We start from the raw sequence: 21,213 nt of genomic DNA on the forward strand, positions 1-21,213 counted from the left end.
AAGGATATGGCAACACTTGAGAGGGTCCAGAGGAGAGCGACATGAATGATTAAGGGCATGGAAAACCTCTCATACACTGAAAGATTGGAGAGACTGGGGCTCTTCTCCCTGGAAAAGCGGAGACTCAGAGGAGATATGATAGAGACCTACAAGATCATGAAGGGCATAGAGAAAGTAGAGAGGGACAGATTCTTCAAACTTTCAAAACATATAAGAACAAGAGGGCATTCAGAAAAATTGGAAGGGGACAGATTCAAAACAAATGCTCGGAAGTTTTTCGTTACCCAGCGTGTGGTGGACACCTGGAATGCACTTCCAGAGGACGTAATAGGACAGAGTACGGTACTGGATTTCAAGAAAGGATTGGACAAATTCCTGCTGGAAAAAGGGATAGAGAGGTATAGATAGGGAGTTACTGCGCAGGTCCTGGACCTGTTGGGCCGCCGCGTGAGCGGACTGCTGGGCATGATGGACCTCAGGTCTGACCCAGTGGAGGCATTGCTTATGTTCTTATGTAAATATATTACTTTTTGGAACTTGCCAGGTATTTTTATTTTTTTAAATCTTTATTGATTTTCAAACTTTAACAGTGCAATATAATTGACTGAACATAAAACACTGCATAAAACACACTATTAATTACACAAGTAATACATAAAACAATCATTTTCTCCTACCTTCCTCCCAATTATTAATACAATAAGACATATTATGTGATTACAATATTATGATTAAGTAATTTTAATCTTCAAAATACATTTCCCTCCCCCCACCCACCCTGGATGTGTAAGGAAATCTAATAAAAGGAGAAATACATGACCCTTATTGTGAGGTAACAAATGTAGTCAATGGGCTCCACACTTTATTAAATGAATTACTAAACCCTAAACATTCTGCATTCATTCTCTCATATTTATAGTTATATCCTATATAATAAAACCATAGAGCACGCATGCACTCTTGAAATTCGTGATCCCTGCCCCTGTGATTTCTGATCCGTGGCCACGTTCCATTTTAGAACGCGGAGGCAGGGATCACTCTAGCCACTCCCCTCCTCCCGCCCTCACTCACCAACCGCTGGAGGAAGCGCAGGCAAGCTTGGTCCCGATTGGTGCTGGCGGCAGCTGCCGGGAGGAGGGCTTCGTGGAGCGCCGCCACACGCCAACACCTCACAGTCTCCTGAGCCGCGTCCTCACCACCCCGATTGCCGGCGTTCAGTCTTCACGCTTCCGCGACGCAGGGTAAGGGAGCCGAGTCAGCAGGGGTTGGGCTGGGAGGGAAGAGAAGCGGTCTGCCTCGGGTTTTTCAAGGCCTGGCTTCTTCGGGCAGCAGCAGCATTTACAATTCGCTGCTGTTGCCGGCTTCAGGCCTTCCTCTCTGGTGGGTCCTGCCTACTTTCTGTTTCAGGAAGACAACCCGACAGAGAGGAAGACCTGAAGAGGAGCAAAAACCACACACACAGTCGACCTCAGAACGCCCACCCTCCCCGCCTCGCGCTCCCAGCCACTCAGCCAATCGTTCAGCACAGTCAAAGGAGGTGCGGCAGCCGCTGACCAATAAGAAGGGGTTTTACGGTTGCGAAGCGGAAGTGTTAGGAGGGGCTGGCGGTTGCTTTGGAGATTTAGGCGCCGCCACGAGCGCGATAGACTTTGGATTATTATCATCTTTTTTCCCCCCCCATAAAATTTATGTATTTGGTCATATTCTTCTGGGTACGATGTTTGCCGCGAGTTGCGTTCCTTACGGAACGCGCAGAGAAGTCACTGATTCGGACAGAAGGAAATTTGCCGAAGTAGGTTTGGAAGGAGAAAGGGACTAGGCGGCAACAGCAATGAATTGTGAATGCTGCTGCTGCTGCCCGATGAAGATCAAGGAGGAAAGGGAGCAGAGGGGGAGAGAATGGATTGGAGGGAAGAAGAGATGGCAGGGCATGGAGGGAAGGAGGAATGTATGCCAGACCAAGGGGAAAGGAAGGAGGAGATGCCATATGGAACAGAGAGAGAGAGAGAGAGGGCGGACACTGGATAGAAAGAGAAGAGAGGGCAAGACAGAGGGTGAACAGTAGATAGAAGGGGTAGAGAGAGGGAGACAGACACTGAATGAAAGTCTGAGGGACAGGGGGAGCAGACGTTGGAAGGAAATGGAGAAGAGAAAGAAAAAAGGATACATGCAGGATTGAGGGAAGAGGACAGAGTTAGAAATAAAGATAGACAGACAGGGGGCCAGGGAGAGACAGACAGAAAGAATGACAGACAGACAGCATCCAAGGAGAGAGAGACAAATAAAAAAAAAACCAGACAGACATGTACTCTAGCACCCGTTAATGTAACGGACTTAAACACTAGTTTATATTATATTATTTTCAACATTGACTGGCTTCTGTCAGAGAAAGGATGCTCAGCTCAGTGAACTTTGGTATGACTCAGCACTGCTTTTCTTATGTTCTTATTTGTGATTCTTAATGTAATAGCATATCTATTTTTGGAACACACATTCAGGAATGTGCCTGTAGATTTACTATAAAATACAGTGAATTCAAATTGCAAGCAACCTCTGTTCTGTGTTGACTGGGCGCCCTCTAGAGATAAGGAACTACAACTATATATTACAGGATAGACCAATAAACATTTCTCTTCATCACAACCACGTTCAGAAGTGACAAATAAACATTCTTTTTCGTGAACAGATTTTATTTTCAGCATAAAAAGGACAAATCAAGGTTCTTTTGCAATTGAAAGTTATTTGGATGTTTTTAGGCTTCTGTCTCTGTCATAAGAACATAAAATTGTCATACTGGGACAGACTGAAGATCGACCAAGCACTGTATCTTGTTTCCAACAGTCACCAATCTATGTCACAAGTACCTTGTTTACTCTTTCCAAAAACACTAGGATTAGGGGGCTTGCAATGAAGCTACTAAGTAGTAGATTTAAAACAAACCAGATAAAATATTTCTTCACACAACATGTAAACTATACTGTGGAATTCATTGCCAGAGAATGTGGTAAAAGCAGTTAGGCTAGCAGGGTTTTAAAAAGATGAAACATCTATAAGCCGTTTTAAAGATGACTTGGGGAAATCCACTGCTTATTCCTAAATAAGCGGCACAAAACCGGCTTTCTCCTTGGAATCTTGCCAGGTAATCGTGATCAAAAATAATGGGGGAATGTATATTTTGTTGGTTGAGATAGCTGTTTTCATTTGAGGAGCATGATTGAAAAAGATGCTTATATAGAAGGAAAGAAGCTTCTTCCTTTAATTTTCCTTCGGAATAAATTTCTGTTATTAATGGTACACCTTTCCTTTTAATGATGTCTAGATGGAATTTCCAATCTATGTAAAATGATTTCTTATGTTTCCATATCCTGTTATGTTTCTTTGTAAACATTATTGAAAATGGAAAAAAAAAAAAAAAAAGAAACAGGATACTGGGCTTGATGGACCTTCAGTCTATCCCAGTATGGTAGTTTTTATGTTCTGTGGAGGTAAAGAGTAACCTAGTAGTACAGCTACTGCCTCAGCACCCTGAAGTTGTGGGATCGAATCCCAGCAATGCTTTTTGTGACCCAGGAAAGTCACTTAATCCTCCATTGCCCCGGAAACAAAATAAATACCTGTATATATGTAAACAAGTTTGTATGTGTAACCACAAAAAGGTGGTATACAAGTCTCATTCCCATTTCCCCCCATGATCTTATCATCTAGCAATCCAACTGATTCTCGTACTGGCTTCTTGCCATTCCTTATGTTGTTTCCCTGCTTGAGTCAAATCCTTCTTCCATTTTCTGAAGCATGTTTCTTTTTGCTTTCTCACCTCACTTTTTAACCACGGCAGCTGTTCGGCCTTCCTTTTGCTCTTTTAATACATGGAATACATCTGGTCCGGTTCTCCAGGATGGTACTTTTGAACAACGTCCATGCTTTATGTAAATTGTTGACCTTTGCAGCTACTCCTCATCTCTTCATTTTATCATCCAAAAAGACTGTCTTAACTTTATGCACTGTTAACCATCACCAGTCTGAATACTGCCTAGTTAGCTTCCAGGTCATCCCACATATACAAATCACCTACCTCTATAGGCTATTAAATCTCTCCCCAGAACTTTTGGGTGGACACTGAGATAGCACCAATTTTCATATGGGTTCTAGTCTGATATTACATATCACAAAGCACGCAAAACAGATGCACCAGATCAAAACAATTATATACAAGAAAGAGGTTGAGGAAAAATGAAAAAAAAATACAGGCTTACTTTGTTTTCTGACAGCTGTTTAATAAGTGGTTCTTTTGTGGCCTGCAGGAGGGTTTGTAGACACATCTCATGCTGTCTCAGCAGCTCCTCCATTTCTTGCTTCTGCTCATTCCACTGTGCACTGTCAGCAAGCATCTCCTTCAGCTGATGTTGGCGCACCTCCACACCATGCTGAGTATTATCCCATTGGCCCCTGACCTTCTCCACTGTGGGACATGAGAAAGAAAGGCTCAGAAGCAAGCAAACTGATCAACTACAGCTTTTAGAATGTTTCACTTTTTCATCTACAAGCAATTGGTGTTGATATGTCCAAGATTACTATTAAAGATACGACTGAATATGAATGGCTAAGCTGGCTCAACATTCTTTTTGTTTATTGTTGAGAGGGGCTGTGCTAAGCCATCAGAGACGTGAGAGAGAAGATGGAACGACAAATGACAAGATGCTTAAGCAATAGCTCCAGTGACTGAGTTGCAGAGAGAATATGGTAGCTAATAAAGACTCTTAAGGTTTATCTCTTCACTCATTCAAATTTGATATTCTGTCCAAACAACAAAAAAAAAAAAATGACCTGAATTAAAATCAAAATACATAAAAAAACAATCTTTAAAAATAAAATCCACCCACGAGAAAATAAAAGAAGAATTAAAACATATATTATCCAAACACCCTTTCAAAAACTTGGTTTTAGCCAATATAGCCTGCCAAATTTATTTTCTGGTGCAATATTACAAACCTAAGTTGAACTCTGGCTTCCCCTCACTTAAACAATTTTTGTGACCCAGATTTGATATTTGGAATTGTGGGTGCATGCCTCTAATGCAATATGAATATTATCTTCAGTAAACCCTTTAGCCAAATAAATATAATTCACATACAACACTAATTAAATTCAAACTGGACTACGGATCACCCTTCTATTCCAAAGGACCTTTCCTACCATGTGATCCTTGAACCTCCAGCTGACCATCTGCCACTACTCTGCCTACAAAGGGACACAGGAAGTGAAATGAGTTAAGCTCCATCTCTGCCAGTATTCAGACCTAAGATAAAAGCAAACTTTTTCAAGGCTGCTTTTAAGTCCTCTTACTCACTTGTAACATACAAATGTCTGTTTTATCATTCCATCTGTGTGAAATTCCCTAACCCCTATTTGTCTGTTTTAGATTTTAAGCTCTTTTGAGAAGGGATCATCTCTAAATGATGTTTGGTCTTCATCATAAGGCACGTGGTGACAGACTTAAAGATATACTGTATACTTTGGAGGAAAGGCCGGAGAGGGGAGATATGACAGAGACGTTTAAATTAATCACTCCAAAATATGTTATTAGCCAAGAGGTGGAACTACTGTATTTTCACGCATATAACGCGCACACGGGTATAGCGCGCGGGAACAAGGAATTTATGTAAGAAAATTTTGGTATAGCGCGCCCACGCGTATACCGCGCATGCTCCTCATTGAACTTTCATAATCCATGCCAGCGTTTAAGTTCTATTTATCTAACTGTTGCTTCGTATGCAAAATGACTTCACAAGAAATATTAGCTTAGCTATTTTAACTATCAGCAAATGCCGCCAGCAGGGAAATTACCAATGAAGTAATTTTGTTTCCCAGGTTTTCTATTGTAATGCCTATTCTATTGTGATGCAGTGTTTTCTGTCTTGCTGGCGCCCTCCTTCATCTTCCTGCATCGTTCGCTGAAAGCCACGGGCAGCGGATCCTATGTGCCTCTTGCGGCTGACCCAGAAGTGTTCCTCTGACGTCACGACGTCAGAGGGAATGCTTCCCAGCCGCAGGAGGCGCATGGAAGCCGCTTCTGCAGCTTTCAGCGAACGCTGCAGAAAGATGGAGGAGGGCACCAGCAAGACAGAAAACAATTGTATAACACGCTCATGCATATAACGCGCATGGTTATGCGCGGTTTGTAAAATCTTGTATAACGTGCGCGTTATATGCGTGAAAATACGGTACCCAGATAACAACGGCTTAATCCAGATTAAGAACGGCTGAAAAACTCATTGGGTTGCCGTCTGCATATAAAATTAAGTTGAGGCTTTTTCTCCACTTTACTTAAATGGGTTTTCAATGGGTAGTTCCACCACTTGGCTAATAACATTTTTTGGAGTGATTAATTTATAGATTGTTATTATTAGTATTGTTCTAGAGAGACGTTTAAATACCTAGGTAATGTAAATGCACATGAGTCGAGTCTCTTTCATTTGAAAGGAAACTCTGCAATGAGAGGGCATAGGATGAAGTTAAGAAGTGACAGACTCCCGGAGTAATCTAAGGAAATACTTTTTTACAGAAAGGGTGGTAGATGCATGGAACAGTCTTCCGCAAGAAGTGGTGGAGACAGAGACTGTGTCTGATTTCAAGAAAGCTTGGGATAGGTACGTGGGATCTCTTAGAGAGAGGAAGACTGCGAATGGGCAGACTGGATAGGCCATTTGGCCTTTATCTGCCATCATGTTTCTATGTTTCTATACGCAAAACAGGAAAGCTCTCTTACATTTTTCTGTGATCGCTGTCCTGACATCTGAACTAGTTGTTTTATTTTTCAAATTCTGAGCCAAGGTGAATACAGCATCGAGCTGGGGGTGTCGCTGTTCCAAATCTTCTTTTGTTATCTAAGAGAAAAACAGGATTAAACAATTATACGAGAAGTGTCTCCTGCAGCTAAATCTGTCAGCAGTGGAAATTCAGGCCTCCAGGAAATATTTTATCGTTTGCATTTGAAATTATATTTTATCTTTTTTCTTCTGTCGTTCATTGGTTATGCCTTGTCATTAAGGGCTATTTATACAGTGACATGTTTGTATTGGATTATATGTTCATTGTTTATTATGATTACTATTTCTTTTTGTTGTATTTCTGAAAACTTCAATAAAATTTTGACCTAAGAAAAAGAAAGTATAGAAATGATGGAAAATATTAGAAGGGCTAGAAACCTTCCTTTAGCTTATTTAATTATTTATTTTAATTTTATATCACATCCTCACCAAACAGTTCAGTTTGGTGAGGATGTGATATTTAGCATTCACAGTGTTAGGGTTACAATATACTCGTATACATCACGTGGGGTTACAGTTTTACAGTCAAGGAGTATGTTTTGAGAAATCTATCTATTTTTTTTTTTTGTTAATCTTTATTCATTTTTAAAGCTCACAATAAGTGTAACATATAATATAATAATTTATATTTTAACATCACTTAATATATCATCAAATTCGCATCACTTAATATATCATCAAATTCTAACTCACATCATATCCCCCCTCCCTTATATCCAACAAGTATTCATAAGCAAAATATTCCCACCCACCCCCATTCCACCCTGGACGTGTATGAACAAAAAAGAAAAAAATAATATTTATTCTATGCAGTAACTTCAATCTTTACAGTATCTTGTTAATGGCTCTCAAATAACCTGAAATTTCTTAAAATTTCCCTGCTGCATGGCAATTATCCTTTCCATTTTGAATATGTGACACAAAGAGTTCCACCAAAAACTATAATTCAGCCTATCCCAATTTTTCCAATTATTCATAATCTGTTGTCATAATGAATAGAAGCTTATTATTATTAGAGGATATTTGGCTTTTAGCCCTCATTGCCATGCCAAACAATACGGAGTCATAGGATAATGCCACCAGATTATCTAACAAACTATTTATCTTTCTAATAGTACAATTTAGTCACATATGCTCTACAGGGAATATACTAGGCTAGCATAGGCATGACAGATAATTTGGCTACCATGATGTCCCATTGTTTATACCTGGATGGTATAAATCTACAAGTTAACTTTCCAATTTTTTTTATCTATCATCACCTGAGGTTTTATTGAGAAAATATCTCAAAGAAGTCTTAGGATTAGAAAATGCTGACACATTCCCTATTTATAATTGTTATTATTTGCCTGGTAAGAAAAAGATCCCTTCTAAACAAGGAGTGTGTCAATTGGTATCACCTGAATTTGGTGAATTTGAGCTTACTGCATTTCTTGAAGAGTCTCAAGATGTGCTACAGACCACTCTATTACTAGTTGTTTGAATAAAAGTAAAATCATTAATTATGAAGACATACTTTAGGAAGAAAGATGCAGGGTTTACGTGGGTGGGGGGGGGGGGGGGTTGAGTTAAAGCTTTGAGATTTCCAGATGTGGCCAGAGCAATATGACTCAGATACAAAGCCTTTTTGGTATTGAAGTCTAGAGTTGTAGCTCTGGGTGCCACTTTTTTTTTTTTTCTTTATTTCCCTGTAAATGTTTATTAACCTTTCGAAATAGGGATTGTGCTTTTTATGAACCATTACAATTAGAACAATTTCTTAAAGCTCAGGAAAAATGATTTCTTTAGAGGAGAATTAGAATGAGTCTATGCTATTTAATGTTGGATTAATTATCCTAAAGTTTCATTATACCCCCTTTTACAAAGCCGTGTTAGGCTTATTGCTGCCCTCAACGGTATTACCTCTGATGCTCATAGGAATTCTATGAATGCCAGAGCTAAAACCACTACAGCCAGTGATAAAAAAAAAACAAACAAAAAACCTAATGTGACTTCGTAAAGGGGGGTATATTTCCTTATATTTAAGCAATACCTTTCCTTTCGTGATGAGGGCTAGATGGACTTGCTTCTTAGTTTGTCTTTATATTGAATGTATTAGATTTTCCATATCTTTATACCTCTGTTTTCAGATAATGAAAATGAAATTTTTAAAAAGTGCCTTCTGCTGGCCACATATACACCTATGGTTACCAAGGTCCCCAGTCAATGATGTATGCCTGAAATCCTGTTGCTCTGTGGATCTGACAGTTGCAAGCAGCCACAATTAATTGGCACATTAATCTGGCATTTCGAGTTTAATCTGTTCTTTCTGATTCTGAACAGTTCAATAAAGACCTCTAGTTAAATAAAAATAAATAAATCACTGGAAGCACAGCAGATGGCAGCAGAAGCAGCCGCTGGGAAAACTGGCAGGACAGCTAAAGATTTGAGAAATGCACAAGAAAAAATTGGATTCTTGGCCTAACCCCCAGTTTTTCAGGCTTTTCTCCACCATTTCACACACAAACATTTTTTTAAAATCAGGTTAGAGGTTTTTAAATGTGCAAGTTGACTTTATACACATTAATCTGTACGTCAATATGCTTTAAATCAATTTTGCCCAGGCTAAATTTTTCATTTAAGGCATGCAGTATCAAGTGCTTGTTTAAGACTAGCTTTACACAGTTGTCAATGACAGAACACTATGGAACCTTTTTACAAAAGCTTAGCGCATGGAATGTTGCTACTAAGGAGAAATTAGGTTCTTACCTGCTAATTTTCTTTCTGTTAGCTTGTAGACTGGTATAGTCCTTACGAATGGGTAATATGCCTCACTGCTACCAGCAGGTGGAGACTGAGATCAAACTTGTATATCGGTATAGCATGCCCCTCTTGCTACTCCAGTTTGTCGAATACCCAAGCAGAACCTAGTAAATTTCTTAACTGAAAAACAGTAAATGACACTACAAACAGGAGTGTAAGAAAACAACTAAACATCTTTAAACAACTGTTGGAATATGTATATAGAACTTGATCCTGGAAGTAAAACATCCCCACAGCTCATCAGCTAAGCTAGCCGAGCCATCATCGCTGTTCCTAATTCTCCCCAGCCCTAGAAAAATACTACAACCCACAGAAAAATTCAAAATCTGCAAGTGAGCAAAAACCCGCAAACAAGGCCCAAAGACTTTACCAGTCTACAAGCTAACAGAAAGAAAATAAGCAGGTAAGAACCTAATTTCTCCATCTGTATTGCTTGGTAGACTGGTATAGTCCTTACAAATGGGACGTACCTAAGCATACCCATCAAGGGCCGACACTAGAACACGTTCACCGAATAACGCGTCCCAATGTGCGTGAGCATCCACATGGTAGTGTCTGACAAAGGAATGCAGAGAAGACCAAACTGCAGCCTTGTAAATATCCACTGGAGGCACTAGAGAAGACTCAGCCCAAGAATCTGCCTGATCCCTAGTGGAATGAGCCTTGAGAAAGTCGGGAGCAGGCTTCTTCTTCAGAAGATAAGCGGAAGCAATAGTCTCCTTGATCCAGCGCGCAATGGTAGCCTTAGAAGCGCCATCCTCCTTACGAGGACCCAATAGAAGGACAAAAAGATGATCTGATTTCCTGATCTCCTGGGTCCTCTGCACATAAAAGCGAAGGACCCGACTGACATCCAACTTGCGAAGCTGTCTCTGCTCAGAAGAGCCCTCCCGACAACCTAACACCAGGAGAACTACAGATTGACATGAAAAGGAGAAACCACTTTTGGCAGAAATGAAGGAACAGGCCTCAAGACAACCCGCTCCCTAGAAAACTCCAAGAAGGGAGCCCTACAAGAGAAAGCCTGCAACTTAGAAACACGTCTAGCTGAAGTAATGGCCACCAAGAAGACCACCTTAAGAGTAAGGTCCTTCAAAGAGCAGTCACCCAACGGTTCAAAAGGAGGGTGCACTAGAATGGACATAACCAGATTCAGATCCCAAGATGGAACAGAGAGTCATACGGGAGGCCTGAGCAACTTGGCCGCTTACAAGAAGCGAATCACATCAGGAATGGCAAACGCTGACCTTTCAAGAACCCCCGAAAGACTGACAAAGCCGCAAGCTGAAACTGGAGAGAAGACCAAGCCAGGCCCCTATCCAAGCCATCCTGCAAGAACTCTGTTAGGCAGGGAAGCAGGAAAAGAGACCACTCTATGCGCAGCACACCACTCCTTAAATAGAAGCCAAACCCTCACATAAGCCCGAGAGGTGGAAAGCCTCCGGGACCCCAAGAGCATTGAGATCACTTTATCTGAATACCCCTTCTTACCTAGGTGATCCCTTTCAAGAGCCAAGCCGTAAGACATTGGAATGGGACCCTGAGTTAGAAGGTCATCCAAGAGAGGCAGAGGAAGAGGATCCGCCACCAGATGCCTCACCATATCCGCGTACCACGGTCAAGGCCAATCCGGAACCATCAGAACCACGAAGTCCGGATGGCAATGACAGAAGAAGCGGGGCATTTTGGCGTTGACACTTTTGGCCATCAGGTCCATGAGGGGCTGATCCCAAGACTACACTATCAACTGAAAGGCCACAGGCCTTAGACACCACTCTCCAGGATTTAGCATGTGACAACTTAGGAAGTCCGCCTGAACATTCTCCACTAAACCTATGTGGGATGCTGAGATCTCTTGAAGGTGCGACTCTGCCCAGACCATGAGCAGAGTCACCTCCTGCACCACCAAAGTGCTCCTGGTGCTCCACGGATGATTGACATAGACCACTGCCGTGGCATGGTCCGAAAGACTGACTTGCCCATCATTAAGGACTGGAAGGCTAGCAATGCCAGATGAATGGCTCTGGTCTTCAAACTACTGATCGACCAAGAAGCCTCCTCCGTAGACCAGGAGCCCTGAGCTGAGTGACCTAGACACTGAGCCCCTCCAACCGAGAAGACTGGCATCCGTGAGCAGCACCATCCACTGCAGCTGATCCAGATTTGCTCCTTGTACACCACCAGCGAAGACTGCCCCGTGCTAAGCCCGGAAGCACAACAGGGTGATCCAGACTGTGCCTCTGAGGTGACCACCTCCAAAGAAGAGCAAACTGAAGAGGCCACATGTGGGCCCGCGACCACCTCACTACATCGAGGGAGGCCGCCATCGACCCCAAGACTTGAAGGAAATCCTGCACCCTAGGACACCGGGATGCCATAAGCAGGCGAATTTGAAATTGCAATTTGGTTATCCAGGCCTCCGGAAGAAAGACCTTCCCCAAGGAGGTGTCGAACAGGACCACAAGATATTCCAGGCGCTGAGATGGAGACAACTGGCTCTTTATAAGGTTGACTACCCATCCCAGTGACTGCAGAAACTCCACCACCCAAGCCATGACCCGAGTGCTCTCCTGGAACGACTTGGCTCAAATCAACCAGATAAAGATGAACAAGAATGCCTTCTTTGCGCAACGCTGTCACAATGACAACCACTATCACCTTGGTGAACATCCGCGAAGCCGTGGCCAGACCAAAGGGAAGTGCATAGAACTGATAGTGTTGCCCCAAGTTCGCAAAGCGCAGGAAGCGATGATGGGAGACCCGAATAGGGATGTGTACGTAGGCCTCGGTCAAATCGAGAGAGGTCAGAAACTCCCCCGGCTGAACCGCCAGAATCACAGACCGTAGAGTTTCCATGCGGAAGGAAGGCACGTGAAGAGCCCTTGTTGACCCCCTGCAAAACCAGGATGGGTCGAAAGGTCACTTCTTTCTTTGGCACCACAAAGTAAATTGAGTACCAATCTGTGCCTCACTCCAGCGGGGGACTGGAACCAACAATCTCTGAAAGGTCTGGCGAAAGGCCTGCTGCTTCCACGCCACCTGCGAGGGAGAAGCAAGAAAATGGTCTGACAAGGACCGGGCGAACTCCAGAGCATAGCCGTCCCGGATCACTTCCAGAACCGACTGATCGGACGTGATGTCTGCCCACTGTGGATAAAAGTCTCTCAACCGGGCACCCACCGGAACCAAGACAGGTGCCTGCAAGGAGTCATTATGCAGTACGTGTGGCAGGGGACCTGGCAGGGGCGCTACCCGCACCCGGCAGGCCCCACGAAAGGACTGCATGCGCTGGAAGAACCTGCCTCTTGAGAGCCCAGGAGACTGAAAAGAAGCAGCTCCTCGACCGGAGCAGAAGCAGCAGACTTCACGCCCTCACCCAAGAGCAGCGCAGCCTCAAGCCAGCGGCCTAGGCCTAGGCCTATCCTCAGGCAAACTAGGCACTTCAGAATCAGTGAGAGTCTGAACCAACTTGTCCAGGTCCTCACCAAACAAGAAAGATCCTTTAAAAGGAAACTTCGTCAACTTAGCTTTGGACACCGAATCCGACAATCAAGCATGAAGCCACAAGGTACAGCGTGCTGCCACTCCTAAGGCCAGAGACTTGGCAGAAGCTCACAAGAGGTCATACATGGCATCCGAGAGATAAGAAGCACCCAATTCAATTTTGGCAACTGCTTGACTTAACAAGATCCAATTCTCAGATTTATTATCAAGTACATGCAGGGCCCAACAAAAACACGCCCAAGCCACCAGCTCGCCACACATAGCTGCCTGGACCGACAAAGCTGTCACATCAAAACTCTGTTTAAGGAGGGACTCCAACTTACGCTCCTCCGGGTCCTTCAAGGCTGCACCGCCCTCAACAGGCACGGTATGCCGCTTAGACATGGCCAAGACCACTGCATCCACTACAGGCAACTTCAGAGTATCCTTATCCCCTTCCGGAATGGGATACAGGCGGGCTATGGAGCGCACAAAGTGAAAAGGGGCTTCCGGCACCTGCCACTGAGTGAGCATGATGTCCCAAATATCCTGATGCATAGGAAAAGAGCGGGAAGCAGAGCGAATCCCCTTAAGCAAGGGGTCCACCGTACATGGGGGCTCCGACATGGGGTTCTCAAAGTGCAACACTGAGGAGACCTGAAGGATTAACTCATGGAGCTCTTCCTGCTGAAAAATGCACACCACAGACGCATCTTCACTGGCTGGGGGGTGCTCGAACTCCTCGCCGGCGGAAACTGGCCATCTAAGAGGATCCCCCCAAGGATCCAGGTTCTCATCAATCACCTCATGCTCCTCTGGGAAAAAATCCTCATCCTAAGAGACCCTCGGGCATTTGGATGAGAGGAGTAAAGGGGACAAAACCACCACTGTTTGGGGCCGCATTGGGGAAGATGTCGAGGTTAAATACCTCCCCCCCCCGAGACCCCCGGAGTGGACACGGAACCTCCTGCCGCCAGCACATAAGCTTTATAAAGTGCTAACATAAATTCAGGGGGAAAGATCAGCAGCAGCCCCAAGGGACTCCCTACCCCACCAGGGGACCCTAACATACCTTGCCCAGAGGGAAGGTCACCTGAGGTAACTGAAATGAATGATGAGGTTCCCGCTGAAATTGGATCTGAAACCGCTAAAATCGGAGCTCCTGCAGCCTGCCGCGCCTGAAAAGCCTGGGACGTTCCTGACGCTGAGGCCGAGGAACCGATCGACGCGAAAAGGGAATCCCCAGCCGAACCGGCGGTAAGGGAATCTTGTGCTCCCTGACCGTCAGAGGCTGGGGACCCCCCCACCCCGCATGGGCGTCGGGGGAAGCCGGGCTTCCCAATAATCTGGTCGAACCACAAGGTACATGCAACGGGGTGCCCTGGCTGCCAGCATCCGCTGCCAATGAGGCTTCCCCACCACTACAGCCTGCACAACATTTGCACAGGCCGGCCACGAGTTACCTCGCACCTAGAGCACAAGGAGCACTTTTTCCCTTTAAAAGAGCTCATTGTGCTGAAAACCGCCCTAGCTGTAAAGAAAGTGCCGGTTAGTTGAGAAAAAACACATAAAAAGGCAGTTATAAAGGGAAATTTGCCCTTTAGACCTGCACATCTCAGGATTTTTTTGTTATTTCTTTTTACTTAGTCAGAACAGACTCCATGGCTCTCAAAGCTGGAGGGCTGACCAACCAGGGGGCCAGGCCACCTGCTGAGGCCCACTACAAAAATATGGGGAGGTGGAGGAGGGACCCATCACGAGACCAGCCGGGTTTAACACCCCCAAGGTTGAATGGATCCCCAAACAGAACTCGCCCAAGCTCTATTCGGCACAAAAAGGGGAACCAGGAGTCCACAAACCAAGTTCCAACAGTGCTAAGAGGGGAGCTGAAAAGCCTTACCACCTGCTACCGGAGACTGAGGAAAACTAGAGTAGCAAGAGGGGCATGCTATACTGATATACAAGTTTTATCTCAGTCTCCACCTGCTGGTAGCAGTGAGGCATATTACCCATTCATAAGGACTATACCAGTCTGCCAAACGATACAGAATTGAGTTTTTGCCAGGTACTTGTGACTTGGAATGGCCTCCATGGAGACAAGATACCGGGCAGGATGGACCATTGGTTTGACCCAGTAAGGCTGTTCTTATGTTCTTATTACATTAGTATGCGCTAAGGGTCAGATTCCATAAATGGTGCCAGTTTGCATAGTTATTAATCAACCACTAGGCACCATTTATAGAATCACCCTTAGAGGCACCTAAGCGAACCTAGACGTCACTAGGCATCCTAAAGGTAGGTGCCGCTTTACCTACATCTACATTAGCTGCCTAACTCACCCACACCTATTCTCCATCCCTATCCATACCTACTTTTTCATATAGGTGTCAGTAGGCATCCTTAGGCTTGGGAAGGCGCCTCCACTTGGGCATTGCTAGGCACCCTAAGAGCTTGGTGCCACTCTTAAATTGTTTAATGTTTTTTTATTTAATTGGATGAAAATTAACGTGGTCAATTACCATGCTGATTAAGCCAATTAAAAAAAAATAAGTTCAGGATCCGCACAGAACTTAGGCACCGGCAGGTGGTCACAATTAGGGTGCCTAGTGGCACCTAATGTAAGTGGCCTATATAAAATAAGACCCTAAGTGCCCCATAACCCATATCTATAAAATAGGATGTGCAACATTTAGCTTGTGCTAAGCTTTAGTAAAAGGGATCCTCTATCTTTAATAAAAACAAAAGGCTGTTTTCACGGACTCCATCCAGAAAAACTGACTGCCTAAATAATCTTTTTCCATTCCATTACAATTTGGCACACAAGAAGCTTCATACCCTGTACCAGTCTCTCGGTGACAGAACACAGAAAATTTGGCAAGAGCTTCAGGGTGCCTCGTTTTGGACAGCATTAAGAAGGTGATTTTATAAATTATTTCCATGCTTAAAACACCAATTCATATGCAGATATGGACTCTCAAAAAATTAAGTCACACCTAAAGTTTGCACAGTGCAAGTTGGCATGAACTTGTACTATAGGCATGCTCAGGGACAGAGGCTGGATGAGGTGATATTTATGCAATACTTTATAAAATTATACACAGACATTTACAGCCGCTCTTCAGCAGGCATAATGTCTGCGCCTGCCATCGAGGTGCAATTTCTACAGCACTTGTGCTAGGATTTTATAAAGATTCATGGACACCTATGCATCCCTATAATATATTGTACGTGAGAAATAGGCACCTTCTTACTGCATTACAAAATTAGCTCCTAAATGTTAGTATCATTTAGGACCCCAAACTTTGTGCATGCCAACGGTCAGTGAAGTTTCTAGAGTTGCAGCTACACTTCAGCCAAAAGATGTATCAGCATCACAATTGTGGAACGACAGGACTTTTGTTCACTGTGTGTCCAGCCATGAAACATGACAGCTTGGTTTCAACACTAGTCTCACAGCCTCGAGTGGCTATTCACAGAAAGCACTGATTTCCATTAATGTTTCTCATCCCAATAAATCAGACCGAATAAAAGCCACATTCGTTTTTACCATCCAGTATATTGGCCAGAAGCAGCTGTGAAAGAAGTGACTCCCAGAGACGCAGGAGCTTACCTCCGCTTCCTGCTGCTAAATCGGCCCCAGGCTGGGACCAGTTGATCTAGTCAATGGAATTACAAATGTGAAAACCACTGAGGGAGAGCACCTATGCTTTTCCCCCTTTTCCTCCCCATCTTAGCTGACATTGAAAAGGGATTGGTGGTGGTAGGGTTTTGATTCAGTAGCTTAAGAATGGAGAAAAGCCTGGTTCAAATCCCACTGTTGCTCCTTGTGATCTCAAAAAGTCATTTAATTCTCCCCCTGCTTCACATATACCCTACAGCAGTGTGTCACAAACTTCTTGAAGCCGCGGTACACTAAACTTGGGGTCGCGGCAGGAGGGTCTCTTTGGACATGCACGGACATCGACTGACGATGTCATGCGCATATGTGAGGTCATTATGTTGACATCTGTGCATGCACGGAGGCCCTCCAGATAGGGCCCCGATTTGGAGAGGCGCCAGCTGACTGCCTACAGAACGTGACTCTCGCTGCGAGAGGCATGTCCTGTAGGTAGTCAGCCGGCTCCGGCACCTCGCGGCACACCCTGAATCTCACCACAGTACACAGTTTGCAATACACTGCCTTACAGGGACAGGAAAATACTTACAGAACCTACATGTAATTTACCTTGAGCTACTACTGAAAAGGTTTAAATAAATCCAAATTAAACTTCCTTAGTTGCCCACGGAATAGAATGCAGTTGTCTAGCCAAAAAAGCATATATTTATGTTTTATGATGAAATTGGAGAAAACCAAATTGGTGCCTTCATTAACAACTTGGTTTGGGTGCTCAAGTCACACTTACTTTCATACGTGCCATCGTCTGTTTGATCTCATCTGCATCTCCTACAGTAACAATGTTGGATGTGAGCATATGGTCAATCAGTACCAACCAGTCAGCCAGTTCTGTGGCGGTTCTGTCTAGATCAGCAGGAACAGGAAGTTCAAAGCTCTGCTGTGTCTGCACAGGGATGTCAGTGGCAGAGGACACTAGCATGACCCTCTGGAGAGTAAGGGAGGCTGAAATAATTAAGAACTGGCCTTAATAAAATGCTTCATTTATCACAGAGTGATAAAATGCTGTCATATTTCCTATTATACACAAACAAAACATGTATTTCTCCCAAGAGGCCTGTCTCAGGTATAGGTTGGGAACTCAGACAAATTCTCTTTTCCTAACCCCCTTGCTAGGATAACATTTCTGTCACCAGAACTTAGGGCTCCTTTTCCAAAGGTGCGCTAGCGGCTTTAGCATACGCTAAAATGCCGCACGTGCTAGCCGCTACCGCCTCCTTTTAAGCAGGCGGTAATTTTTTGGCTAGCATGCACTAATCCAGTGCGTGCGCTAAAAATGCTAGCGCAGCTTTGTAAGCCTTGTATCAATCCCTACTAAACCAGTCCTCACCATAGACTCCACCACTCCTCCTCCCCCCCAACAGTGCTCTTTGTAGGACATTATAACAATGAACAATCCCTGTCATAATAGCAGCCAAGAGGTTTCACTGTGGCACAATTAAACTGTACTAGGAGAGGCAGGATGGAGAATTCTGTTTCTTCTCAGCACTCACCAGATACATTTTGTTGCATCGCATAAGAAGGTGGCTGTCGGAAAGACTCCAGTTCTTTCACTTTGTCAGGCAATTCTTTGCACACCTAAGTGGTATAGAAATGGAAGGAGGAGGAAAACAAAATCAGTGGAGCGACAGAATCCAGTTTTGAAATGATTAAGTAAATAAAACTAATGGACAAATACACAGCACTTTTTTTTTTTTAAGTAATCCGGTACCACTCTTAACACTGCCATCTCATGAGCAGTTTACATGCCAAAGCAAATTGAGGGATTCTTTGAACAGTTCCATTCATGCAATGAAATATGAGATGTTTGGTCCACTTCAGATTTCCAACGGAAAAGGCACTTCCAGGTTGCTCTTCGGAACTGAAGTACATGCTCTTCAGTTCACAAGTTTCTCTCCCAAATCCTCAAATGACACACTGATGTATGAAGTTCCATATCAAAGGAGAAAACAAGCAAAACAACTGCAATCCCCCATCCTTCAGAAGTATCCCCACAAAATACCATCTGCTACCTTAATTTCACCTCCCAAGCAAGTGTGTGTTTAACAGTGGCAATAGTCCTACTAATCCTTCAGAAGGGTGAGTTTGTTTGTTTATTGCAGTGTCTCTCAAACTTTCTCGAGCCGGGGCACACTAAAGGTAGTGGCCACGGCTTGAGGCACCCAGAAATGCACGGACATCGCTGTGATAACATCACGCATATAAGTGACATCATCACATCAACGTCCGCATATGTGCACAGGCCCTTCAGATGGGCCCTGAGACGCCAGTAGGGGGTGCCAGCAAGGAAGAGGGCCGGAGAGAAGGAGAGGCACTGGCGCCAGCTGATTGCCTACAGTGGTGTTTCTCAACTACTTCAAGCTAAGTACCCCCTAAGTCTAACAAATATCAAGTGAGTACCCCAACCACAGACCTCCCGAGGCCCACCCAAGCTCTACCCCAGATCCCATCCCCTTTACTAATTGTAATGCAATTTTTTCCATTCATTTTTCATATACACAGCAGATATAAATTCTCAAAACTGACACAATTCAATCACTATATTAAAAATAAAATCATTTTACCTACTGGCAATCCTCTGCAGGCTGCTGTAATTAGCTTTAAAAGTGAGACCAGGAGGCCAGGGGGAAAGCCGGAGGATGCTAGAGAGAAGGGGGAAACATGCAGGCCTTCGGCGAATCAGGCAGCGCTGGCGCCGTACCGCATAGGGAAATCAGCTGGTAGGTGCCTCTCTTCCTCCTCAGTGTGCCGCGGCACACTTGGAATCTCAGGAGGCATACTAATGTGCCCCGGCACACAGTTTGAGATACACTGGTTTATAGCATCTATAACCCACTCCATCCTATAATTCTAGGTGATTTACAATAAAGCATACATGATATATTTGAAATTTTAGAAAAAGGAATGGTGTAGTAGGGTTACTTGTTGCAGTTTGTTTTGTTGTGAAGACTATGGGCTCCTTTTAATAAGCTGCGATAGTGGTTTTAGCACGTGCTAGATTTTAACGCCAGCATTGAGCTGGCGTTAGTTCTAGCCACGTAGCGTGGGTTTAGCGCACGCTACAAATGCTATCGCAGCTTAGTAAAAGGAGCCCTATGTGAAATATTCTGTGTTTGTTTTATTGCAATCCACCTAGGTTGTAGGCAGAAAAGAATTTTTTTTAAAATAAATGATAAAAAACACAAATTCAACATAAAGCACTAACATAAATAAAAATAAAACAGAAACTTTGTATATTTCTTGTAGTGGCAGGAAAGTGAGCAGAGCAGAGATGTCCACAGCAGTAATTTTAAGCAGCTGTAAAAGCCTGAACCCAAAAATTGTGCTTTCAGTAGATTGCAAAATTGAATTATCGAAGTGATTTTACACAGTTCCAACGGGAGAGTATTCCATTGTCTGAAACCCTTAATATAAAATATGGAGGAACGCTATTCATTCAGTCTTATTTGGTGAAAAGAGGGAACATCAAGCAAAAATGTATTCATTGAACACGGACTACTAACAGGTCTGTATATCTTTTAAAAATTTACAATTGCCAACGGAGCATCATTATTCAAGGCCTTGAGGGTCAGAACTAATATCTTGAATTTTACTTTCCAATGAATTCGTAGCCAGTGTAGATCTTTCAAATATGGGCAAAATAAGAGAAAATCTAGGTGTGCTTGTCAACAAATGTGTAGCTGCATTCTGAACAATTTGTAGTGCAAATAGATTGCATACTGGTAAACCCGAATACAATGAATTCATATAGTCTATAATGGGGTGATCAGACTCTGAACTGCAGTTATAAAATTAGTTTGTGATAAGAAATTATTCAATCTTCTAATCAACCTCAATGTTTAAAAGGCTTCTTGAATGGTATTCTTCAGCTGAAGAGATAAAGATAAGGGCAAATCTAACCAAATCCAAAGATGTTTCAAACTAGGTATCATTGAAATCTTCAAACTATCAATTGAAAAGGTCTCAGGAACAGCAGAAGAAAGTTATCAGTTGCTGTGATATCTTTCATTGAATCTACCTGAGAGTTATCCAAAGATGATGTAGCCCTTTAGCCACCATGGTCATGTCTTCCTTCCATGGATTGTATAAGAAGGAAAGACTATGTTGCCTCTGAATCTCATGCTTATCATCACTGAGTGGATCTTGCAGTTGTCACTTTTTCTTAGCTGCACTAGAGAGAATTCTTAGCTGCATTAGGGGAAACTTTAAAAACTTTTCCCCAAGTACAAGGTAATACATGAGGGGATGAGAGTTCTAGGGCAATTTCTCGATCCTTCCAGAACTCATCTAAAGCAGTAAATACGTCCCATGGCCCTTGAGTCGGTGTTTGATGGAAATTAATCACCCCCAAACCAAATATGTGCCTTCACTGACCAAGATAACTAGAGAAATTTTCCTCATAATCTTGCCTTCAGCAGAGCTCCTTTG

At 43.5% G+C, this 21,213-nt stretch overlaps 1 protein-coding gene across 3 annotated transcripts in view; it reads right to left on the bottom strand.

The window, feature by feature from the left end:
- Nucleotides 1-21,213, bottom strand: part of UTRN (utrophin) — a 1,286,828-nt gene that overhangs the window by 791,320 nt on the left and 474,295 nt on the right. For all 3 annotated transcript variants that reach the window (XM_033935605.1, XM_033935603.1, XM_033935604.1), the window contains 4 exons: nucleotides 18,279-18,363; nucleotides 17,516-17,730; nucleotides 6,767-6,884; nucleotides 4,254-4,459 (listed from right to left, as the gene is read on the bottom strand). In XM_033935605.1, the coding sequence (XP_033791496.1) occupies nucleotides 4,254-4,459; nucleotides 6,767-6,884; nucleotides 17,516-17,730; nucleotides 18,279-18,363 (624 nt within the window). The remainder of the gene's footprint in view (nucleotides 1-4,253; nucleotides 4,460-6,766; nucleotides 6,885-17,515; nucleotides 17,731-18,278; nucleotides 18,364-21,213) is intronic.

This window comes from Geotrypetes seraphini, chromosome 3 (assembly GCF_902459505.1).
Source record: "Geotrypetes seraphini chromosome 3, aGeoSer1.1, whole genome shotgun sequence".
Taxonomy (NCBI): Eukaryota; Metazoa; Chordata; class Amphibia; order Gymnophiona; family Dermophiidae; genus Geotrypetes; species Geotrypetes seraphini.